The sequence below is a fragment of the Rhinolophus sinicus genome, linkage group LG10, assembly GCF_036562045.2.
Source record: "Rhinolophus sinicus isolate RSC01 linkage group LG10, ASM3656204v1, whole genome shotgun sequence".
In the NCBI taxonomy this organism is placed as follows: Eukaryota; Metazoa; Chordata; class Mammalia; order Chiroptera; family Rhinolophidae; genus Rhinolophus; species Rhinolophus sinicus.
The window spans coordinates 86,688,770-86,715,211 of NC_133759.1; the positions used below are offsets into that span (position 1 = coordinate 86,688,770).

At 42.6% G+C, this 26,442-nt stretch overlaps 1 protein-coding gene and 1 pseudogene across 6 annotated transcripts in view; one reads left to right on the top strand and one right to left on the bottom strand.

Annotated features, from left to right (window-relative positions):
• The window catches only part of PPP2R2B (protein phosphatase 2 regulatory subunit Bbeta), a 391,849-nt gene that overhangs the window by 235,255 nt on the left and 130,152 nt on the right, over positions 1–26,442 (bottom strand). The window contains exons 1-2 of one of the 6 annotated variants that reach the window (XM_019739123.2): positions 23,611–23,798; positions 22,911–23,104 (exon numbers count right to left, since the gene is read on the bottom strand). The exons of 3 other annotated variants lie outside the window; for them this stretch is intronic. In XM_019739123.2, the coding sequence (XP_019594682.1) occupies positions 22,911–22,980 (70 nt within the window). In that variant the 5' untranslated portion in view covers positions 22,981–23,104; positions 23,611–23,798. Of the gene's footprint in view, positions 1–3,028; positions 3,117–22,910; positions 23,105–23,610; positions 23,799–26,442 lie in introns of those variants that run through there. 2 more of the 6 variants (XM_074313730.1, XM_019739121.2) reach the window with 2 other exon arrangements.
• Positions 12,549–12,851, top strand: LOC109451142 (small ribosomal subunit protein eS27; annotated as a pseudogene).

Genomic DNA, 26,442 nt, shown 5'->3' on the forward strand with positions numbered 1-26,442 from the left:
CTTTTATTCTAGGCTAGCTACTGAACATATGTCTCTTGCCTCAGCTCTCCATGCAGTGATAGTGGAGAGTGCCATACAATTTATAAAGCTCTTTCAAATGAGCTATCCCACTCATCTTTCTATCAGCCCTATGAAAACTTCAGATTATTAACGGCATAGTAATGGTGGGAAAACGCAGGCTCTACAATCAACCTCTGTTTTCAAATCCTGGCTTTTCTACTCACTAGCAGGGTTGACCTTGAGCAAGTTACTTAGCCTTTCTAAACTTTGCTTTTCTCATCTGTAAAACAGAGATAATGGTACCTACCTCATAAGGTTATTGTAAAACTCTAATAGTAATTAATGCATGGAAAGGGCTCAGTATAATTAATATTCAGTAAATACTAACTGCTATTGTTTAGCTCTTTCTCTTCCTCCAAGACCACCACCATCCACCATGGCCACCATGTCTGCCCCCACCATTATCATCACCACCACTGTCCCCCTCCACAGGAAGATAAGGAAATTAAATCTCCAAGATGGACTTTTTCCTGAAGTCACCCATCTACTAAATAACAGAAGTAGGACTGAGCCATTATCTTCTGACCATACCATTCTCCCTACCTGGAACACTTTCGTTCCTCTCCCATTTACCTGAGTCATCTTCCTCATCCAGGTCTCAGCTTAGCCCTCTCCTTCAGGAGCCCTCAGATATTATGTCACAGTCCCCTGTACTTACCCCATCACAGAACGTCTCATACCATATTCTAATTGCCTGCTGGCCTGTCTGGGCCCCCCACTAGGCCATGAGTGCGTAAGGAAAGAGAACAGGTCTATGTTTTACACCTTTGCAACCTCAGTGCAGAGCACAGCAGCAGGCACATAGTAAGTGCCCAATAAATACTCAATAAATAAAAGGATAGATGGCAGACTCCTTTCATGCCAATCTGCTGCCACATATTAAAGTATTATTTCTCACTGGAGTACTTTTGGGAAATCAGATATAGTCATACATGGCCCCCTACTTTACATTGCTACTAAATAATCTTAACCTCATGTTGAAAACTCAAGGCAATCTTAACCAAATTCTAATGAATTCCATTTCTGGAGAAAGTAGCGTAACTTGTGAAAATAATGCCTTGAAGTGACACTTACATTATGGTAACAGACACTCAATTCATTTTATATCTCACACTTATTCACGAAGCTATGCACCGATGCTTACATAGTTACCAACCCCTTAGCGTTTTGCAAAGGACACCTTTGTACTTTGAAGGGATTTTTCAGAAACATTTGCACTTGATGAGGCGTGATGAAAACCAGGCATTTGTCCCTGTTAATTCTTTTGCACAAACAAGCTCTTAAAATTCTCTTTCTCACTTGCAACTTTTGTGGTTTTGGAAATTTTGAGTCCGACATGACATAGATGAGAAAAACACGACCAAATAACAAAAATCTTCAATCCTTACCCTCTCCCTCCCTCTTGGAGGAGGCACGGAGGGCACAGGAGATAGAAGTCAGAAGCTCCAGGGGAATCCATCCAAAGTCTACCTAGTCTCCCCTCATTAAAGTAGCCTCACTGAGGGCAAATCAAATAAAACTCAGACTCCCAATCAACAGCACATTAAAATGCATGAAAAATGTCCCTTGATTGGTAGAAATGAAAGAAAAGTATGTTGGGATTACAACAGATATAAACCCTTTTTAAAAATAGGTCAGATACAAAAACATAAAATTTTCCATATCAAGGAAAGAGCTGAACTCCACCTCATATTACAAACACCCCAAGGTATTCTTTAAAAACAAACCCTGCTCTCTTATATCATATATATATGTATATGTATATGTATATGTATATGTATATGTATATGTATGTGTGTGTATGTGTGTGTGTATGTGTGTGTGTATGTGTGTGTGTATGTGTGTGTGTGTATGTATATGTGTGTGTATATATATATATATATATATATATATATATAGCACATTAAGAAACATAACCTGTATGGAATCTACATATGGGTGAAGCTGAGATTGCATAGTTCCCTTGGGATACCAATGTCTGACTCATGTTTATCCATAGGCTGACAGAGAATATTCATAAACATATACACATGTATTTACGTAAATATATACATTTGGTATTTGTTTTCCTTTAAGTCTTTGACCACCTTTTAAGTTTCATTTCTATATGATATAATATCTCTTAGGAAATGCTTCTTTCCTCATTCCTTTTCTTAAAAGAAACTCTTCTGTTCTGAGCGTCTTAGTCTTTGAGCTGTCTCCGAGTTTTTATCTACCTGTTACAAGCCCCACCTCAAAGGAGAATCTCTGATGATTCTTTTTCTTAAATAAAAATATGCAGTTCTTTTGTACTCAGTTTTATTTTCCAGGGTCCCAAAATGCAGCGACATGTGTAGGCTAAAGCTAAATAAACAGCTCACCACACAGCTGCAAGAAATGAATTTTAAGAAGCTAGGAGAAATCATGTGACTTCATCCAAATCAGGTGGGACTACTTAAGGGTTATACTAAAAGGGCTTCCAAACATTTAATACAGGTTAGAAGTTACTGTTTTTCCAACATAGAGATTTCTAGATGTGCTTTCTAATTCAAAATTGCCCACTTAGTAAGACCTTTCAGTCCTCATTATACACGAAGTAAGAAGCCCATATTGTCTCTTTCTTTGCCTCCGGACCCCCAACCCCTTTTCTTTGTCAAAGCCGTTAACATATCTGTCTGATCCACTACCTTATTCTATATACTTCTCTAGAGCTACATAGCAGGGGCTGCTCTCGCCTAGCCTCATGTTTCTCACCTGGGAATTTTATAACCAGCCCTAGTTTTTCATTGCTGTGTACCAACATAGTCCACAAAAATGCATTCTTAGTTCTTAGAACAGAAAGTCTAACGATGCTTCCTAGCTACACCCTCTTTTTAAAATGTGAATTGATTGGGGTCCCACAGAATAACTTTTAAGCACTTAGAACTATTCAACACTCCCACATGGCTATTTTATTAAGTATAGTAGGTATAAATAATAATATTAATACCTTTGGTTCCATAGGTGCTTTCATCTGGATAATTCATGCTTCATTATTACTGTGCCACTAGTCTCTGTCTTGGGTTCTCCCTTGGCTCCTGTGACAAACACGGGGTTCAGATCCAGACTCCATCCAGGAGGTAGTGATGCTTCAACTTTGGTAACATACAGGTGCATTACACGCTCCCCAGGAACCCCTCTAGTTTCTTTGTGTGAGGCTGCTCCTGCCCCGTTAAAATCCAGGCTGATAAGGTGATATAGTCAAGTCTACAAAGCTTCTACGTGCTTCAGCGTCCTCGACTGGAAGTGGGCTGCCTGCCTTCTGGTTTTGGAGGGCAGAGGTTCTTAAAGCGCTGTCCTGGATGAGCAGCACCAGCAGAGGAAACTGCTAGAATGCAAACAGGCAGGCCCCCGCCCAGCCCTCTTAAATTAGAAGCTCTGGGGGGAGCCCAGCAATTTGTCTTAACAAGCACTCCAGGTGATTCTCATACACATTACAGTCAAAAACAACTGCCATTGGGCATCTTAGGGAGTTTCGAGGAGGCTGGAGCGGTTAGGAGAGAGCTACCGGTATCTTCATGTAGTTATGGTGGGGCCATATGCATAGCACACTAAGTAAGTATCTGAGGCTCGGCTTCAGAGTGTCGGGCTGGGAGCAATGGATAAAACATGGACAGACTGCCCTCATACACAGAACAACTTTGACGCAATTAGAACTAACCAGAAACAGAAGCAGGTCATTTCACTGATTGAAAGGGGCTCCCTTTCTCTGCAAGTGTTCAGAGGTGTAAGATTATACTATAGGAGAAATCTATGAATAAGACAATACAAAACAGTAGTACTGAGACTAAAAATGCAAGATTTTTTTTTAAAAAAAGTAGGCCTTAATAAGAAGCTTCAACACACCACTAATATAGAAAGAGAGGTTTATAATTAATCTGTTACCATTAATTTTTTAATAGCTCAAAGCTATTACCTTTAAAAACTATCCTACTGATGGTGCATAAAGTAGATAATGGATTTTAGTTTCCTAATGCTTTATTTCATATTCAGAAAAGGGCAGCAGTTGGCTCAGACTCTCACAAGACTTCACTTACTATTATTTGAGATTATTATTTAAAAGGGATCGATCACCACCAGCCAGAACTGATACTGACTGGCTCAAAGATTAAGGTTGGGGTGTTAACTTATTTCCCCTTTGTTTTATAATAAAAATAACTCTTTTGAAAGGGATGATTATGTTTTAGGACATACAGATAACTGTACTAATATTAATGAGAATACAGTCTAACATTACTTACTAGTTACCACATACTGCCATGTTTCCCCGAAAATAAGACCAGGTCTTATATTAATTTTACTCCAAAAGACGCATGAGGGCGTATTTTCAGGGGATGTCCTATTTTTTCATGTACAACAATCTACATTTATTCAATTACAGTCATGTCATCTTCTTCTGGAACATCGTGATAAGGTACTAAATGCGCCCGTTTGGCTGAGATCTTAACTGGGGCTTGTTTTCGGGGTAGGTCTTATTTTCGGGTAAACACGGTATTGTCCCAATTTTTATATACGGGCAATTACAGTTAGAGGATTTAAGTAATAAGTCTACCTTTTTAGTAAAGAACTTACTGCTCACATAATTAAATGGAAATGAAGCAAAAGATGTACAGAGTACATAAAAACCACTAAGTAAATGTAGCTTTCCTGTCTTTTCCATGTTTCCAGAGATAGCAACGGTCTGTCTGCCCTGTTTTCTTACTTGCTCCACATGACAGGGATTTGTGAGCTAGATATTTGGATATGCAGTTGTGAAATGGAACTAAGTTCACTGGCTTTTCCACATCATTAAAATTACCAACTCTTAGTTCTTTGAGGCTTGCTCCACTGGCCAGGAAGTGTGGCCCCAAGACCCTTCCATTTGGCAACAGTCACAATGAATGACCTTAGGAATGAGACACCTCACACCTGAATCCAACACTCAAAGGCTATAACACTGGCTTTTGAGAGGGTAAATAACCTGCCCAAGGCCACAGTACTCTACCCAAAGAACCTCATGCTCAGGATGTAGGGCAACACCTCGCTGAGAGAGTCAGCAAGAATGAACACTTCTTTTCCAAGACTGCACGATTTGATCTAGTTGGGAGTTCAATGAAAGTTGGTTGGTTTCGTATTCTAGTGTCATGGGAAGAGTTCTATCCTAGGAATGGGAATCTCCGGACTTCAGTCTTGTCTCCACCACAAATGGCCCTTGTGATCACGGGCCAGTTGATTAACTCCACTGGACCTCAGTATCCTCGTTGAGGAAATGAAAAACAAAACTCATTCTCCAAATTTGTTGTGCATAGTAGATAAGAATAGTAACTACTTCGTGGAAATATAAAACCCTTTGACAAACATAAGATGGCATTACTATTTTACATAAGTAACTTCGTTGCTTACAACTTAGCCAAGTTGGTTTACTGACAACTTCAAAAGGCAAGAGGAAGGGGGATTATTTAAAACTGACAATTATCATCTGTCACAAAGAGTTGCAGGTGGAACTATTTGCTCAGTTGTTTTGACAGTTAAGAGGGATTCATTGCCAATGGCCTTACTTCCCTAGAAGCCTGACAAAACCCCAGGTCAGTGAATGTCAGTATGAAATGGCCTGAGAAACCTTTCTGTACAAGCAAAAAGGAGTATCACCAAACTGCTATTTTACTAAGCAGGACAGAGACACTCTAGGTAGTGCAACAAAGGGGGCTCAATGTATTTTGCCAAAGACGCCATTGGGTTTCTATTCAGGTTTCAAGGTACCAAGTTTTTCTCCTTTGCATGTACACATTAAAGAGTAGAATTTGGGAGATGAGTTGGGAGACTAGTGAACGGGGATAGTGTGAAGGACATTTTTCTGCAGAGAGAAAAAAGAATTTTCCACCTGGAGTTAAACTTGGAGAGATGAACAAATACAGTGTTTAGTACTAGTGACTGTTTTTACATCCTATTGGAAGGATTCAACCAAGAGATTCAAGAGCAAACCGTGTAAAAAATCAAGGAAACAATTTATGTGGTGCCTTTACATTTATCTTGGACTATGGTTTCCCCTCAAATTAATTAACAGATTAAAATGGCTTTGTGATGTGACACCATCATCACACTTTTCTTATTCTAGTTCTTAAAATACTTTGTAGGTCAACGCAAACAGGTATAACTAAAGATCATAAGTATAGATTTTTCCTTGGGCCTATATTTGGAAAGTTGTATTAATTCTCTCAAGGCACTAGTTGTGGGGCTATAAAAAGCTGATTCTTGATTAATCATTCAAACTCTGGCTCTGGATCGTCTTACCAAATTTATTTTCAGTATACCCAAAACAAAGGTTGTGGAGGTTGCTTAAATCAGGATCGGTGACTGCAACGGAAACCAAGGATTGATTCTCAAACATAAAACATGCCATACGTTCCAAAGCCAAGATCATCTCATGAGTGGATAGTGGTATCTTCCTGCTTTCATTTCTCTTATAAAACATACTTATGCTGTGTCACTAAGTCACACTGCTATACACTCCACTTGACCAGCTGTCCCTATGTGCAGACTTCTACCAGTAGGTCTGGTTATCACGAATCCACTAATTGAACATCTTAAGACTGGCTTTGGCAAAACATGCCAGAAATTCCTTCAGGGTAATTAAAACCACCTTCTGTGTCAATAAACACAGACTGTGAGATCCTTCATGTGCAGAGGGGCTGTCTCTGACCCGTGGACTCTAGGACATTTTTAGTTAGATGGCTTTTCCATCACTGCAATTGATTTTCACTGACTCATCCAGATCCTTTCCCAGCCCCCCTTATGAAATGATTGGCTGAGGTCAGAGATATCATCTTATCTTTATTGTTTCAGCCAAGACACGAGGACCAAAGGGGCTCTGAAACGAACGAACGGTCAACCTCATTGCCAAAGCCCTTTCACCCAGACCTATAAGAGAGCTTGAAAGGGACTCTGGTTACAGAATTTGACATTTACTAGTGTCCACTTATCACTACTCATCCGGGTTTCAAACTGATTTTCATTTGAAAAGTTATGAATGTGACTTCAAAGTAAAAGGAAGAACTCAGGGGAACATTACTACACTGATATCCAGAGACGAGTTCTTTGCACATAGTAAATGCTCATGAATTATTTTTCACCATAATGATAGCATGTTTTTTTTTTTGTAAATAATGTACATACTTATTTTAAAACTGTCATACATTACAGAAAACATAAATAGTAAAAATTGCTTAAGATTCCACCAGCCTGAGATAACCATCATTAATATTTTGGTAGCCGTTCTTTTCATGGAATTCTTTATACACACAGAAGTCTGCAGAAGAGGAATCACACTATACATATACTTTTTACACTGGAACTGGCTACCTTTAATTTTTTAGTAGTCTTATTTATACGTACTTCTCCCCTCCCTCCATAATCAATGTTGATAATCTTTTACATATATTTTTATACTGATATTGTCACATGACATAAATGAGGTTTCAATTGCTCAATCAATACTTGCTGAACAGTGAGAGTACAATGAAAGAACAAACATATAAACAATGACTGGATTAAAGAACAAATAATAGGCTATGCTTTTAATTAGCTGGCACAGTTTCCAAGTGATTGCAACAATAATATAGCACATCTTTTGACATCTCCCCTATATCTTTAAATTGTAGTAGGTGTAGGGGAACCTGGCCTGGCCACATTTAGAGGGATCTACAAGTTTAAACTCCCAAGTAAAGAGTATGCAACTGGCTGTGGTCCTAACTACAGAGACATTATCAATCAAATCAAGTCCAAAAACCACTTACTAAGTACCTGTGTGCCAAGTACTGCACTGTCCTCTGTAGGACAGACTAATGAAGCAAAAATGTGATGACTGCCTTCCACGAGTTTCTTTCTGGCTGTGGAGGTAATATGCAGGCCCACCTCTTTCTGGCTGGCTGACTGAATTTGGGCCTCAGTTTTCACATTGATGAAATGGGGATAATACCTATACCTCATTGGATTGTTGTTAGGATTAAAGCACTTGAGGAATTCAGGAAAAACTTTGTGGGAAAATGGGGATCTGACGCAGGCCTTGTAGGTACCAGGGAAGGTGAAACAGCACACCTGGGGCAGGAAGCAGGAATGGCCTGGGGTAGTGAGGACCCAGTACATGCCAGCCTGGTTGGTCTGAAAATCAGTGAGGAAAGACTCAGGAGATGAGGGGACCGGTAGGAAACATTAAGGTTTATAAACACAGGAGAAAACTGTGAACAGACCAATCTTCTTAAGGGGTCAAACAAAAGTAGGAAAATAAGTTTTGCCTTTCAGCGTGTGCCAGTGTCTAGATCAAGGCCATCCGTATGAGTGACTCAAAGGCAGCCTGCTTGTCAAGTAACTGGAAAAAGAAAAAAAACCTGGCCTGCACACCGGGCTCCAACCCAAGTTTGTAAGACTTATAGGAAAAATTCTGATCGGAAAATTTCCATCTCAAATTGTGCTGAGGAAGCTTAGGGACTGAGTAAGCACGTTGGCAGCAGAAGCGCAATGTGATAATCAGACAGCTTTTGCCGTTTTCACCACGGCGCACAGAGTTCTCCGGGTCCTAGGGAGACCTTAGCAAGTGTTTGATCTCTGAACCTGCAAAGGGTCAGAGAACCTGTAGGGAAATATATCTTGCTCACAAATAGAACTGCACCGAAGACTATCTCCCTATGTCCGATAAAGTGACCAGAGGGTTCTGACTACACCAATCCCCCCCTATCCCCCGACCCCGGCCCAGCTAATCCTACAGAACTGGAATGGAATTAGATACTTATCATTGCAAGAGGTGTTAGTTGCAAGCACTGAACTGTCCCAGTATGTTAGCTCAGGGTTCCATCTTCTCTCCTCTGTCACATCTTCTCCCTCTAAACTAGCATCATTGGTGAATTCCTGGAAGCACGTCCCCATGGATCTGCACTGCCCTAATTAATATGCTCTCAGCCCATCCCGCCTGCCCTTGCCTTCCAGACAGAGGAGAAAGGGGATGAGACGTTAGATTTCAATATTACAATTCCAAATCATCTTTGAAACTTGATGTTTCTAGAAGCTGCTTTAACATTTAGTCCTCGGAGGAAGCAACTGGATTGTGTACTAACCACCACAAATCTTCAACTACCAATCCACTTATCCATCCTTCCATCCATGAAGCCGTTAAATTTTATCTACTGCCCACTTAGGTTCTAACCTGTGTACCATTTTTAAAACTTCATAAAAAATTCACATGAAAAAGTCTCAAAAAACTTAGTATTCTCACTTCAATACCTCAAGACACTTCAGAGGAAGAAAAATGCCCTAAAAATGCACACAAAATGAGCTGAAACTTCAAATTTACTCCCAGCAATACTCCCCAAAGATTGCTGAAATGCAGACAGATAATATGCTTTGAAAATGGACCCAAAAAAAATCACTCACTAAAAATATAATCCCACTGGTAGTTTATAAGATTTGCACTTTTCATTTACCTCAAATCATGCTCCCAATTTTTGCAGAAAGCCAGAGAGGCATGAAAGTCTAAAGCCAATGACAGAGTCTGATTCACTCAGATTTGTCTGGGTTCAAATCACATTCAACCACACACAGTATTAACAACAACAACAAAAAGTTAACACAGCTTTCAGAAATATCAAATTTGAACCCCACAAGAGACTAAGTCATTAAGCAACGTTACTGGTTGTCGTACTGGGTCAATCATTCTTTGAAGTTCCCTACTCACCAGTTTGAGGAAAATTAACATTTCCATACACTTATCTACAAATGATACCTTGAAACCATGAACGTCAGTTGTATTTAATGTAGGTGGGCAACTAAATCCCAGAGAATAAGCTCTTCACCCATGTATGTATTCGATGGCAGAGGCTGAGGACTGATCTTGCCTCTCTCTCAAAACAAGTAAAAGTACCTGGGGCTTTAGGAAAAAACAAGGGCGATGGGATCAAATTCAAGTTTCATGGCTCTATGTTTATGATTTCTTTTTTAATCTTTACCTATGTTTCCTGATTTGAACTTAAACACGGAAAATCTGTGACAATGCGACTACCTCTAAACCTCCAGCATTAGGTGATTGGTAAAATTATGGTTTCACTAAAGGATGTTACAGAAAAATGCTCACGGTATTGTATATGGGACAAAAACAAATAAAACAATAGCTATATCATTTTACATATAATTCCAGTATTCATTATTTTCTCTTCCTCTCTCTTCCTCTCTCTAACACACACACACACACACACACACACACAACCCTGGAAGAAAATACACCAAAATGTGTTTATAATGATTATGTCTGGGGATACAGGTAAACTTGATTTTTTTTTTTTTTACACTTTATAGTCCAAGTTTTCATCAGTGAAATGTAAGTTCTCTCATAGCCTCTTTTCTTATATTCATGTTCTTATGTCTGTTTATTTAATGTGTATCTTCCCAATAGAATACAAGCTCTATGACAGCAGGGTATATGTCTGTTTCTTTCTTTCTCATTACATACCTTTTCTTTTTTCTTTCTTTTTTTTTTTTAGCATGGTGCTTAGTATATACTAAATATTTTTTAAATGGCTGCTGAGTGAATAATGGAGAGACACTACTTAGAAGAGGTGTGGCTATGTGCGGGGTTTCTAATAGGCTATCAAACAGTCTGTTACATCTCTAGTCTTCCATTCATTGGCTCAAACAACATACCATTTTCCTCGCTTACTTTTGCCTCCTACCATCACACAAGACTCTGTTCCCCACTAGGAAATCCTTTGCTACTCCTCTCCACCTGTCACAATCTCACCAAGACCTGTCTTTCCTCACTAAGCCATTCCTGCTCAGTGAAACTTCCCTCTAGCACTTACTGCAACCACTCACTTGGAAAAGAAACATTTTTGGAACTTCCATTGGGTTCCAAACACTTTTTCAGAACAGGGCCAGCAAACTACAGTCCATGGGCCACCATTGGATTTTGCAAATAGAGTTTTGCTAGAATATAGCCACACCCAATGCTAACAAGGCAGAAATGAGTAGTGGGGACATAGCCCATATGGTCAGCAAAGCCTAAAATAATTACTAGCCCTTTACAGTAAGTTTCCTGACCCCTGTTCTTGAACATTTACATACCTGTACAAAGTGGAGATGATACCAATATTTTATCCTATCAGAAGGACAATATGGGATGCAAAATATATGTCCAAGGGCTTTGTAAAAAATAAATATTGTAATATACCTCAATTTCTTCTTAAGAACATACATTTTTGCATCAGACCATACCGGCATTTAAGTCCTGAGTCTGCTGATTACACAAATTCTCTAAGCTTCAGTTTCATCATCATTAAAACAGAAATCCATTCACTTTTCCTTAATAAACATGTAATGTGTGTTATTTGCCAGGCACTGTATAAGGTTATGGATAGACAACGGTGAAAAAGACCTAAAAGACTCACCTAATTCAGCTTTATTTGTAGGTATTTCTGATGGTTGTAAGGATTAAATGATCTAGATAGACACATATATTCATGTGTCTATATCCATATATATACATACACACACACACACATCAATCTAGTACAGCACACACACATATATACATAAAATATAGAACATGTAGAGTATGTAACTCAACTCCTGGTCCACAGCAAGCACTCAGTATATGATGGCTCTTCCTCCTCCTCATGACGACAATAGAAGCTCTTTTAACAGAACTCTAAGTAGCTGACTCACTGGATAAGAACAATGCCTTCCATTCTCTCTGTAAAATAGGCCTACAGCATGCTGTATAGGCACAGCTAATTTAGTAGGATAATCTCTGGTTCACAGGCACACTCCTGCTGCTTCTGGTTGACCCATGTGTTTACTGAGAGTTCAATGTGTTTGTTCCAAAATCTCTTAACGCCAGTGATACTTGTAATTTAATTAAATATCATGGAAGGTGATGAAAAGAAGGGTGTGAAAAGAAAGAGAACGATTGTTTCCTATGAAAACCAAGTATAGAATGTTTTGAAGAGATGATAAAGAATTGTTGAATTAAATCTGGGAGAGAGAAAATATTGGAGACAATCATAAAAATCCAGAAGGATCTGTAGCAAGATTGCTTCTCCAAGGTCTATGTTCTCAGTCAGACTCAAGGAAACCAAAGTTGGACATGGTCTTTCTCATTTTGGGTGTGGTTTGTGTACGAAAAAGGTGATAACCCCCAATCAGAAGACTCATACACAAAGATTAAGCTTTGATTCTTCAATGGGCTCTTCAACAAATTTAGGCAATGATGTTTTAAAAAGATATATCGTTTTTTTATGATTCTCTGACTTAACTTTTCCAATTTACCATCAACTATTGGTCTCAAATGCATGGAATGAGAGGGATTCTTTGATATTCACTTAATTCTCATGTATAAATAATAACATGTTAGCGGGGGTGGGGGGGCATGTTGCCTCATCCCCTGCCATATTTTATAGGTGAGAAAACAATCAGAACCTTTCTGGTAGTGATGACCTCCCCATGGGAACATGCCTCTCACCAAGGATCTCCTTCATCCATCTCCAGGAGAGAAGAGGAAACACAAGTGGAAGCACTTGGTGTGGAGCCCCAGTTCCTAGTTCATAGATGTGAAATGCCCAGGATGCTATAAAATCACCACCATCTTTAGCCGGTGGTGTTGTGTGTTGGCTGCTCCACTGTCTCCTGTCAGCCTACAGGTGAGGAAATGAGGGCTTAGACAAGGATGCTCCTTCAGAAGGAAGCAGCACTAAAAGCACTGAATCAAGATGAGTGGGAGACCATCCCAATAAAACACATTTTGGGTACAAAACGAAGAAAGGAAACAATCAGAGATGTAGCAAGATCTGTGCAGGCCACAGAGCCAGTGCTGCTGGAGGTGGGTGTAGAGCCAGGCAGGCTCTGGTTCTACCCTCTCCACTACCGCGTGGTAACAGAGGCAAACACAGCACAGACTCACACAACCTGGCATAAGGTTAGATACAGGCTGAGAAGGACAGAGTGTCATCTGCCCAAAGAGATGGAAAGACGCTTGAAAACAAGAACTTGCACTTCACCGTCGTCCTCAGCACAACCGGCACAGCAATTAATAAAACAAGTAGATTTCATTTGAGTTGATGAATTTCCTTTCCGACTTTGGATCAGTGGGAGAAATGGGAGCCTTCCTGATTTCTGAAAGAACCCGGTTCACATGGGGTTTATAAGCCCCTCCATGGAGTACACAACAGCAGAGGGGAAATTCTATTGTGCCTGTCAGATCGTGTCACTGAGAGCTCAGCCTCACCATGACTGGCACTTGCTCTTCCCTGTCAGTGCGGCAAGATGAGCAGCGGCCTGCTCACCAGATGGTTATTTGTTCCACCAGCCACCTTTGCTGCATCCCTGATTCACTCCAGCCCAGGACAGTCTCCAGCATTCATGCTGCAAGGCAGCTCCTGCCAACAACTTTGCCAAATGGCTCCTCTCAAAGCCATGGGCCGCCCAGACAGACTGGCTCCTCCATCTGCAGCAGCTTTTGGCAAAGAGACACTTCCCTTTCTGGCTCTGCCTCTTGGCTGCACCAGAGTCTTCTTGCCAGAAGGATGATGATGATCTGACCCATCAGTGAGTACACCCAGGCCTGGAGTCCTGAGGCCATTTAAAGCCTATGCTTCTGTCCCCCAGTGTACTCTGGAGCACAGTGTCAGAACATACCAAGGACTCTAGATGATCACACACAGAGCAGTGCATCACAGACACTCACAGCCGGACAGAGCATGCTGCCCCTCTCCCATCTTCAACCTCATTTTAGTAGATTAGGAAACTCACGCCCAGAGACTAAAAGTGACTAACTATGGTGGCAGGACTGGGAACAATACCCACTTATAATATAATCCACAGTGCTGCTTAGAATACTGCATTGCCTTATAATCCTCCCTCCATTCATTTTCAAAGTCTTGATAAAAATCGGACTCTTTGTATTGGTATTGATTCAAAAGCATATTTCTTTACAGAAATGAATCGACTTTCTCCGTGTCAACAGCATGAGTTTTGTTTTAAACAGGTGTGTCCATACACTGTTGATGAGATGACCTACTGCAGAGTTTAGGAATATGGGCTTGACTATCAGACAGACCTGGAAGGGACTTCGGTTCTGCCACTTACCATTGGGGAACCTTGGACAAGCAGTAAACTCCTTCTGCCTCAACTTTTCCCGTAAAGGGGTATAAGGTCAGTATCAACCTATAAAGCTGTGAGGATTACATGAGAAGAATTCTTGAAAGCCCAAAGTTTGCCCCTGGCAATCGTACGCCCTCCACAACTGCCAGCAATCAATATTACTTGTTAGTGATGCTTAAAGTCTCAGTGGCTTTGGTGTAGTCAGTACTGTGCACATAAATAGGTATTCCCATTTTCTACATGAGGAAACTCAAGTCTGCGAGGTTGAATGACTTATCCAGGGTTAGTTAGAGAACAAGTGGAGGACCAGAGAATCCTTTTTACCATTTCTCTAAGACATGGGAACCTATATCTTGGCTTTAAAGATGATAAAATCAGGAAGGAGAACATTTGAACAGAAGCATATATATGTGAATAAACACTGCAGCATCTTATGTAACATAAAAAGCTGGGAACAATTTTCCATTCATCCACAAGGGAATTACTAAAGAAACTATGGTGCAGTCAGACCGTGGTCACTATTCAGCCATTAGAAAGAACAAGGCAGACGTAGGTGTCCTGATATGAAAAGATCTTTCAGATACATATCGAGTGGGAGAAAAAAACAAAGTGCAAATAAAACAGTATGCATTCTGTGATCCAAAGAAACCAACCCCACCCCCCACAATGGACATCAGTACGTGTATATTTAAGTGTATAACCAGGCATACAAAGGTGACTCTGACGGAGCAGACCCAACCACTGTCAATGGTACCGACCAGGCAAGCAAATGGGGTGTGTCTGGGATGGAGGGTGTTCCCAATTTGCTTTATCTACTTCTGTAATGCGTGAATCGTTTCAAGTAAGAAGGCATTTATGTATTATTTGCCTTATAAATAAAGGCATAAAGACAGAGAGAAATGCAAATGACAACAGTGCAGCTGCTGTGACCCAACAGACCTCCTGACTTGGTTGTCCCCAGGCCCAACTTGACTTCTGCAAAGTTACATGAACAATGTTACTCTCTGCAGTTTCTTGCACAGCTCTCCTCTTTAGTAAAACACTTCCCGGTGAGACACTTCCTGGTGATATTTCGTACTTAGGGATCCGAGTTGTCTTTCAGACCACCTGGGGGTGCTCAGCATCCTGCTGCAATATTCCCTTTTAGAGCCCTATCCAGCTTTTCTACATCCGTTGTGTGTCACAGGGCTGATCGCCCTCCATGAAGTGGGGGAGGTGGCCTGCCATTCTGTGAGTTCTTCAGGTTGGTCACTTAACATGGATTTAGAGTGGCAGAATCAGCAATGCATGATGGAGGAGGCTGTCAGTCCCCCAGCATCAAGCCCAGTACACCTGGAATACATCTTCTCACAGGTAAGGGGCTCTTTGGCACATTCCATCTAACAGACCTCAACTTTCTCAGGTTATAAACCTGCCTGTAGGGGTCCCTCCAGATCCTGAGAGGCCATGCATCTTTGTGAGCTTTGCCCCCAGTCTCCTTCATTTCTTTTCATTTGCTGTAAGCAACCCCATCTCTTTCTTCTAAAGCACAGACCTGAGAATCTGACTTCCCCTTCTACAGTCCCATCTTTTTCCATTACCCACCATGACCCTTTCGGCAAAAAAACCAATTAATACTAATTAGTTTCCTATGGATTTCACACATGCATATCCTATCATTATTACTCCCAACTCTTTCAATAGTGAACTTGGAGCATAAGAATTCAAGGGTTCCTGGATTATTTAAGTCAACGCTCCCAATAGTCTTGTACAAAGAATCTGTGCTTCCAATGGGATAGTTATGTCAGAACTGGCCTGTTGTGTCAGAGGTGATGTTCAGCCTGATTCTAGAGTTCTACTGGAAAGACAACAGAAGGAAATTTGGTAGTGAAGATGACAAGGTTAGTGAAAGTAAAACTCATCTTATTAATGGGGGATGAGGAGAGGCAGCATTGCAGAGCTGCCCTGGCCAAAATGAGGCCTCAGACACCTCCACATTTATGTGCAAAAGAATATTGGCCATCACACAGCTGCCTCTGTCCCACGCCTTTTGCTTTGCTCCAGGAGATCAACTCAACCTGGGAACTGCAGTGTGAGGGACATGGAGAAGGCTATAAAAACCCAGCTAATTTTCACAGTTTGATTGATCAATTTGATAAATATTTTCTTTCATTTCTTAGAGAGTAGAATAAACCTATAGGTGGAGGTCAGCTAAGGTTCTGGGGTTAGGAGGGGGAATTCAGCTCCTTCCCTGAAGGACAAAGAGAAAGGTGCAGACACACACACGGCCGTTCTGGGAAGAGATGGACCAAGTGAATTGAGCAGCATTGAATGGGCACTGGGGAGTGTATGCAGAGGGTAGCACGCGATCTGCATTTCTGTCCCCCTAAAATCCGACAAGAGGCAGCAGGGGTGGACAAAGACCACATGCCTGGAGGCCAGGCAGTCATGGGTTCCAATCTGGTTCTGTCACTTACAAGTATGTCCCTTTAACACAAGTTTCTTTGCGAATCCAAACCTCAAAATTCTTATTCTGAAAAATGAAGGTAATGCAATCATTCTTTCAGGGCTGTGGAAGGCGATTAAATGAGTAAACACATGAGAAACACTGACAGTACTCAAGAAACCTTAGTTCTTTACCCTCAGCTAACTGTCTAAATTGGACCCTTCGTTTCCTCGTAAATGCAAATGCCAGAGTCTAGGAATGTCAGTCTACAGCTGTGCTCTTTTCATAGAGCATCACCAATATTTTGACAGGACTAGCCTAATATTATTCACCCCAGGTTCACTGGTACGTTTCTGACCAACCCTCATAAAGGGCTTGGGATTGCCCCTGGGGACCCGGATGCTAATAATGAATACTTGCTAGTGATTTTCAATGCACTCTGGTTATTACGTTTAGTAGCAGAACATTTCCCATCCCCAGAAAGGTCATTTATAATAGTATAAGGCAGCTTCTGCCCACCTTCCATTTCATAGTTTTCCGAGAACAGCAGAGAACTCAAATACTCATCCATATGCATTGGAAATAATATTCTGACCTGGCATTTGCATACAAATATACCAAAGCAACTTAAGGAACTACAAGGCGGCTCTCCATCATACCTCCTCCACGTATTTTTCCAATGCCTTCCCAGCACCTTCATATCAAACATTATTTTCATGTACCTTCCCAGATTTATTCATCATAGCTTCTCTCTTCCTTGAACATGGGTATGTGGGAAAAGCAGGGACCTTTACTTCCTCGCTTTTTTCTTGTGCCCCTAAAAAGCTATCACATTTCACAGGTCACACAGATCTCAAGTTGAGAGACCCTCTAAACTCAGTCTACCCAAGACTGGACTCTTCTTGCTGAGAAATGGCCATATAGCATGATTTGAATAATTTCAGTGTGTGGTTAACTCTGCTTACCAAGGCACTCCATTGTGAGATACTTTTTGTTACCATTTCTTTAAACCAAGCCAAGATCAGTTGCCTTGTAATTTTTCACTCATTGGCTCAAGTTCTGCTTGGGTGCTCTTCTCCTAGACATCTCACCTAGTCACGTGGTTTTAAATACCTTTAATATGCTGGTGACATCCCAAGTTATATGTGTAGTCCAGATCTTACTTTTGAGCTTCAGACCTAGACATCCAACTGCTAATCTGAAAGTCTCACTGGGAGACAGATGTCTCACATGCCCCTCAAATGAATCAATTGGCAAAGTCTTTTTCAGTTTCGGTGAAGTGCCCGGTGATGCATCCATTCTTACGGCAACATCCTGGGATCCACCCTTCACACTATCTCCATCTACTTCTCCATTTCTACCCACCCTATCCCACCAGGTAAATCCTATCCATTCTTCTTCTACAGCGTATCTCCAATCTGTTTAATTCCCTCCATCTTTACTGATGCCACTATCCAAGGACAGCCTCCTAATCATCTCCCTGCTCACTCCTGTTCACTGCCTGCCCAGCCCTATGACCCCACCCTGCATAGCAGCCAGACTAAGCTTTGCAAAAACAAACCTGATCATAGTCCCCCACCCGACCAAAATCCTTTAATGGCTTTCGATCCATCTTTGGAAAAGATCCAAACTCCTTATGGTCAATGAGGCTCAATGTGATCTGGTCCCTAAATACCTCTTCAGTCTCTTTTCCTAGCATTTTATTATGAAAATTTCCAGATAGACAAGCAAAGTTGAAAAAAAATTTACAGTGAATATCCACTGACTGACATTTTATCATTAACATTTTCTACTTGCTTTATCATGTATCTACCATGTATCCATCCCTTTATCGTAGCCTTAATCTTTCTTGTTTTGGGTCCATCCCAAAGTAAACTCAGGCTCCAGTCTCATTTTCATCACTCTTCCTCTTGTCCCTTATGCTGCAGCCAGAGGCACCTTTCCATTCCTTGAATCTGTCCGACGGTTTAACATCTCTGGGCTTTGTACCTGTGGTCCCTTCTACCTGAAATACCTTCAGCTCTTGTTAATTCCTGACTCATTCTTTAGTTCTCAGCCTAAACTTTCTCAGAGAGGCTGTGTCTGAGCCCCCAATCTCAGTTAGACCTGCCTTTTTGCCTTGCATATGATCTCAAGGCACCCTGTGTTCTTCCTGAATATCATTTATCACAATTGATAACTATATATTTATTTGCAAAATTATTGATTTAACATCTGCCTCCTCCACTAGACTGAAAGCTCCATGAGGACAGACACCATATCTGTATTGGAACATGCTAGAACACCTCTGCAGAAAGTCAATTAACATTTGTTCAAGGAATTCAAGGCAGAATGAATTATTGGAAAGAGGTACATGGAACAAATGAATTTGTTCTTCCTATAATATATACAAGCAGTATATGGGTTTTTGAAGGCCTCTGAGAGAAGACAGAACTTACTTGCTGTGAGAATAAACCCAGCAGGGACATTAAGGCACATTAATAAATGGCAAGCTCCCTGGCTAGTAGCTGAGCCAAGAAAAGACGGGTGGGTTTTAATGACCTCTCTGCCATCTCCACTAGCTCTTCTCCTCAAGATCAGCCAAAATCAATACAATCCAAGGAAAAACAGTGCTTGCAGCTTATGTAATAATAACAACAGCTATAATATATTGAGGACATTTACTGAGGTCTGGGTTTGTATTAGGTGCTGTCTTGAGTGCTTTCTCTGTATTAAATAATTTTTCCTTGGCATAGGTTCTATTGCTATTCCCACTTTACAGCTAAGAAAACTGAGACCACAGTGGTTGTTTTAAAACATGTTCTTTGACTTCCCCTGTTATCCAGGTTGCCATTCCTGTAAACACCACCTATATAGATTATTCTGTCTGTGGCCCCATTTGTGAATAGGGAGATTAATCTAGAAAACTCTCAGACTGCTCTAATGGAGAGAGGGTTTTAGTTGGTTCTAACAAGTCTAAAAATATAGAAAGAAATCCACATACAGATCAAAGAGATTTGAAAAAGATGAACCCTTGGTTAGGAAACTCAGTTCCATATCTAAAAAAGCCAATAAAACCACTGTGTTTTTGTTTTAGTGGTTATTCCAACCCCACCCATGTTTTTCCTCATATATAACCTTATATACATACTTCAAAATGATCCCTGCGAATAATTTTAGCCCAGATGGGAATACAGTTTACACACAAAGATAAAACCATTGTATCTTCCCCATAACAATAGCTCATGGTTATAGGCAAATGAGACAGAATAGAATTTTCTAGTGGGAGAATATGGGCTTCAGACAGTCTTGAGTTTGAAGACAAGCTCTTCCCTGACGATCTGTGTGACCTTGGCAGGTTAGTAACATTTCTGGGCCTCCACTGCTTAGTTTCCTTATTTTAAAATGGAAATAACAATACCCCCTTAGCAGGGTTTGGATATATTAAAATGGTACATATAAAAAGCTCAGCACAGTGCTTGGAGCATAGAAGATGCTCAAAGATGGTAATTTTAAAAAGGGAGGAGAAAGATAGGTTAAGGCAGGGAAGGGTGGTGACTTTAAACGACCAGAATAAAAGAAGAGTCATAGGAATGTCCTTAATAAATAGACATCAGGCATTTCTTGAGAGAGGGAGGGAAGGAGGGAGAGACAGAGAGGGAGGGGAGGAGAGATATGGAGGGGGGAGGGAGGGAGAGGGGGGGAGAGAGAGAGAGAGAGACAGAGACAGAGACAGAGAGACAGAGAGAGAGCAAGAAGGAGGCTGACTGACTTGGGATCTGGGGTAAGTGTCCTTTAGCATTTGCATTGCTCTTAGCTGGATGAACTTGCCTACAGCTACCACTTACAATGCAAATTGAGCTTAGAGTCCTTCACACTAACTACACAGCAAAAACCTTTCAGCTTTAAATAGAATACTGCAGTGTGGAATGATCTGAGCCCAGGGAAGAAAAATTCAGAGATAAATGCGAAAGGGATCTTGGTGAAAAAAAATCTGACACACATGGGCAGGTAGGAAAATGCAGGAGACAAAAAGAAAAGCAAAGACTATGGAAGGACCTAGAAGCTAATTCCTCAAAAAGTTTAAGCTAATAGAGGGGACAAGAACTTTGGGGGCAAGCCCCGAAAAACATGGATTTTAACAAAGAATACTTTGATTGGGTGCTCCTTCAAGCTGTACAGCACTTCTAAGGTATTTATCAGGAGAAGAAGGACCTTTCCCTCTGGCCAGCGTGAATGCATGAATGTCCCCTCAAATGAATACATTAAGCCTACAGACAACTTCCTGGTCTAACCAACTTCTGCTGTTAGCATTGTCTAAGTTCCATTTTGTTTTCTTCCTAGACCTTCACCACAATCAGGTAAAGACACCTGTAAGTCTTCCGTGAAACAAAGGTTTGTTTAGTTTTGAGCATCTTTTGTGGGTGAGAGACAGAGACAGAAACAGAGAAAGACAGAGATATCTGAGAGGTTGATGTAGAAAGATTTTAGAAAGCTCTTTGCTATGAACTCATGCCTCATTTTTGACTATATGAACCCAGATATTTAATCCAGAATCAGAGTTTACAAAAATGCCATAAAACAGGAACAAAGATTAGAGCCCAGAAAGCAATAAGGAATGCCATTGTTTACTCATTTCTTCATTCCACAGCTGACACTTCTATACACACGGCCCCAATTTGCCCGTCTTCCCAGCTCAGTAAGTTTCCTTTGCCTGCACTTGAAGGCATAGCGTAAGAAAACACGAAGGCAGTGCTCTCTTCCTTTGTTGTCACAAACAGAAAGAAGTGTCCCTCCCCTCTCCCCACTCCCAAAAGCCAATAGACCCAAGGCCAACTTCTCTCTTGGCTGACATGCTCAGACATAGAGATAATCATATTGTACCTGGTAACTGAGTCAGTGACAAAGCACTAAGACTGAGAAAGAACATCTTACAAACACATTGCAAATAAAAAGAATCAGCAAGTATGGTGTTTGGTATGGGGGAAGGAGCTACAGCCATTTCTTAGGTCCTAAAGGCCAGACCTCATACAGATGTGCATAACCTAACACCATGGATGTCTTAGGCTTGCTGCTCTCCAATAATAATGATGAATGGAGATTTTCAATAGGGCTGGGCATTCTTTCTTTCTAAAACTTCCAGGGATGTTTATAGAAGATGCCACTTTTACCCACCAATTGTGTCTTTTCATTTCTTCCAGCACTTAAACTCTTTTACTCCCCCCATCATACTCATGTAGTAGTTTTGATTTTATTAAATACTATAGAAATTTTAGCATCCAAGATTAAGAATAATCTTAAATTGGCATACCTTGCTACACTTTCCTAAAGCACTCTCACACACATTGTCTCCCACGGATATGAAATGTGCTAATGCAACACTTTACGTGAGTGGTTAAGGATAAAGGCCTACAGGTAGAAAATGAAAGCAAACATACAAAAGTTTTGGTATTTAAAAAGAATGCCTCCACTCTATTCACCCCCAAAAGGCGGAGTGAGTTCCACCTGCTGACTTTCCCTGCCTGCATAGCACTCAGGTTAATCTCAGAACAAGCCGGGAGAGAGAGAGAGAGAAAAGACAATTTCACCTCTTGGCAAAGCTCAGCTCACTGAACCCTCTTGCTTTCTGCTGGCTGTTGATTCAGCAGAAACTACTGCTGCAGAATTCATAATGGTGATTTTTAAAGGCCTCGCTGCTCGGATTGCTTTCCCCACGTGTCAGACTCATTCGCTTGCCTCTGGAACACCGTTTCCCCAGCCACCTTTTCATTTCTTACTAATGCACTTTCAAGGGGAGAGGGGTCGCCCTTTTGCAAAGGGCCTTTTGGGGTTTTGATTGTCTGAGCAGGTAACCCGGCCGGAGAGATGAACCGGCAGGAAATGAAACCATGCCCTCCCTGCAACCGCTGAGAGACACAACATTCCGCCCAGGGAGGGGAGGACCCACGGTCCCTCTGGGCCCCTTCCTTCTTGTCTCCCACAAAGACCCCTGCAAACATCTTGGGGGAGGGGTCATCTGCCTTCTGGGGGTCATTTTTCCAGCCGGGAGCCCCACCCTGAAAAGCCTAATCCCTGAGGGCCATTTTAACTCCCGTGGGCGCCGGGTCCACCTGCTGCTGAACGCCGGGCTCACCTCGCTGAGCCCAGACGGATCTGGGGCGCCCTGGTGGCCGCCCCTGAGAGCCGAGCCCCCGCCCCAGCCCCGGGGCCCGAAGGTATCTCCGCCACTAGGCGCCCAGCAGCCGCGGAGCACAGCGATCTTCAACTTGCTCCCAGCCCCAGCGGCGGAATGCGGCGGGGCTGGCGTTACCTTCGGTCGCATAGCTGTGGTCGCGCAGGAAACTGTTGTTGATTTTGCGGGTATCAATGTCCTCCTCCATTGACAGCAGGCTTACTTGCGTGGGAACCAGAAGCCGGCAGACAAGTATCCATGATCCCTCCCCGCAGCCAGTCTCACAGGAGAGGGGGGCAGGGGAGCCAGTGGGACTGCACCATGGTCCGAGCCTGAGGAGGAGACGGGGAGGCGGAGAGAAAAAAAAATAAAAACCCGGCAATGGAGCTGTCACCTCCTCCACTCGGGATCTCCGAGGCTGCGGCGGCTCCTCCCGCGGTGCGCTCACTCCAGCTCCAATTCCCAGCGAGGATGCTGCGCCTGCCTCCGCTGCCTCCGGTGCCAAGATGCGCCGTGCCCCGAGGGGGCTGGTTCCGCCCGCTGCCCCGGCGGCGCTCACAAGCGGGGCTGGGGAGATGCCCAACAGGTTCCCCTTGTTGGCAGCCGCTCCGAAAATGTAAAAAAAAAAATCCCTCCTCCCCCTGGGAGAGCGGGCAGCCGCGACAAAATGGTGCCTTTCTGGACCTGGGCTGCAGTGGCGAGGTGGCAGGGGCAGGATTCAGCCTGGCCCGGCGCGGGTGAGGGTGCTGGTCCCACGGGAGGGCGGCTCCGGCTGGTGGGGGCTAGGGAGCCGGCGGGGAGCTGGGCAGGGTACTGCGGCCGGCGCCAGCGCACTCACCCGCACACCCACACGCGCGCGCTCGCAGCTGCTGCTGCTGCTGCTGCTGCTGCTGCAGAAGGCTGGAGGCGGCTGATGCATTAAAGGCGAGGCTCCTCCCAACCGCGTCAGCAGCCCCAGGACTCTTCCCCAGCAGCGGTGGTGGCCGACGCTCAGGCTGCGGCTGCTCTCTGCTGTAGTGGGGCGCACGCAGCCGCGAACCGGCACCTGGGCAGCGAGCAGCTAGCTTGCAGACGGTAAAAGCACAGACGCGCTCCCCACCTCCCTCCTTCGCTGCTACGCAGCTAAGGGCGGCGTTCACTCCAGCACCCACAGCCCCTACTCGCTGCCTTTCTCCGGACACCGGCGCTTCAGGACCTCAAAGAGAAGTGGGTTCCCTTGGGTAGGCAGAAAGCCTATATCGAGGTCCCTTTTGCTCATCCTTACAGCATGCATGCAGCCCCTTGATGAAGTTAAAGGGCAAGGCCTGGTTTTCGAAGCCTCAGAAAGAGAGGAGAGAATAGGAAGAGCTTCTCAGCGCTTAGTTTAAACCTTCTGTGCTAGGAACAGGAGGGGGGAGAGGGGCCAGAACTTTTCTGCGATCACATCTGACTTCCTCATTCCCAGTCCTGAACATTTTCTAACTATAGGAGTCTATGTCTACACAGGCAGAGGGAAGCAGAGGGCTGAGATGAATCTACTCAACACAGTCATGCTAAACAAGTCCACCTTCTTACACTCTGCACTTTATTTCAGACCAACTGCTGCAGCCCCTCCTGTAGGTTTGGCTTACGAAGGTAGGACAACATTTGCTCTCAGCATGGAAGGTACCTTGGAGCCCTGTGCCCACAGAGAGCCACTGCTACCCCTAGGAAATTTCAAAGATCCAATGAACACAAAGAGTGGCCTGTCTTCCTACTTCAACTAGGAGGAAAATACCAAATGCCCTCCCGCCCCCACCCATGTTTTCCCAAATTGCGAATTCCATTATTTGAAAGAAAATTAAATCATTAGTGTTATGAAACAACCAACATCATTTATGATGCAACCCCAATCACTAGAAAGCCAATTTGGAAAAGAAATTTTCCCGGTTTCCTCTTGTAGAAGGGATTCATTTCAGTGGGTGTCACTGTAGGGAGAAACAGCAAATGTCTTGCTCAGTTAAGCTCCACAAGTTTAGCAAGATGAGCCCAGAGGGACCTGTGAGTTAATTATATACATACAATGCTTCGGCTAACACAATTTAGAAAGTATTTGAAGTTCAAAAAAACAGGAAAACAAGTCCTTAACTGAGGCTGGGAATTGCCATTAGATTTCCATGAAGAATAGATGCTTCTGGCAGGTGGGAAATGGCATTGTCCCCATCTCTGGAAAGCAATTGATGCATCTCTGGGAGGAGAGAGTAGGGATATTCTTTGATATAAGTTTTGGGGGAAGTTCAGCTTACAATAGATTCCATGTTATTCCCATCTGGTGGTTAAGTGTCACATGCTTGTTTGACTACTGTGTTTCCCCCAAAATAAGACCTAGCCGGACCATCAGCTCTAATGTGTCTTTTGGAACAAAAATTAATATAAGACCCGGTATTCTATTCTATTCTATTCTATTCTATTCTATTCTATTCTATTCTATTCTATTCTATTCTATTCTATTCTATTCTATTCTATTCTATTCTATTCTATTCTAAGACCGAGTCTTAATTATATTAAAATAAGACTGGGTTTTATATTAATTTTTGCTCCAAAAGACACATTAGACCTGATGGTCCAGCTAGGTTTTATTTTCGGGGAAACACGGTATTTGTTCAAAAGTCACATATGAAATTCCAGGAACAGAAGAAGACTGGTGCAAGTTGATGTAATTCACGTCAGCACCAGTTGCCGAGGTGGTTCTTCCACGTGATGAGCTGTATCCATCACGATGGCTCCAGTGGGCAGCTCATCTGTAGTTTTACAGTCTAGCTTCTCTGGCAGATTGGCATCATGGGGAACAGGGAGAAAGGATGGAGGGGAAAAACAGCTAAGTTCATTTCAAAGTGGTGAGAAGACATCTTGCTTTCAGTTGAAATGAGCTGAGGTTGTGACTGGAGACCTTGAAATAAATAGTATTGAGGAAATTCTGCCCGCCCTCCATCCTCCTGGACCGTGCGTGAGATAGGAACAAAGATGAAGTGGGTAGGTCCAGGCTCATTGGCCAGGCTGTGCTTGAGGAATTTTCCACTGTAACCATTGGGAGGAGTGTCCCCTCCGTAGATAAAGCCTCTGGGCTTACTCAATTTTCCTTTTCATGTTTCCTGAAAAATTTCTCCTACATTTATTCAACATACAGCATTTTTCCCCCCAAAACACAGTTCTGGATTAACTAGATTCCAAGTTTTCCATTTTGTGGACCATTCTTTTCCACTAGGAGCAACCAAGGGGTTGGAACTAGCCCCATCCTTCCAAAACCAAGAAAAATAAAGTTGTTGGCTTGATACTTGAATACAATGTTGTACAGTAAAGGAGGAAAGGGAGTGGGGAAAGCCCTGTCTAATCCTGTGGTGGCAAGAGGACTACATGGACGGTTTCTCAGAAGACCTGCTGACCTCCTTTCTATTCCTCCAACATGGCAAGTTCTTTCCGAAAGCGTGTGCATTTGCACATTCTTATGCCCCTTCCTCATGTTCTTGGCATTTTCAGCATCTCAGCTGAATTGTTTCTACGTCACTGAGGAATTTCCCTGACCACACTGCAGTCCCTCCCTCTGGTTGTTCTGTCTCTACATCTTCTATTTGGTCTTCTTCATGGCACAATGCAGTGTGCAATAGCTGTTTACTTGTTATTGTCAATCATTTCCAATGTATCTCTGATATTA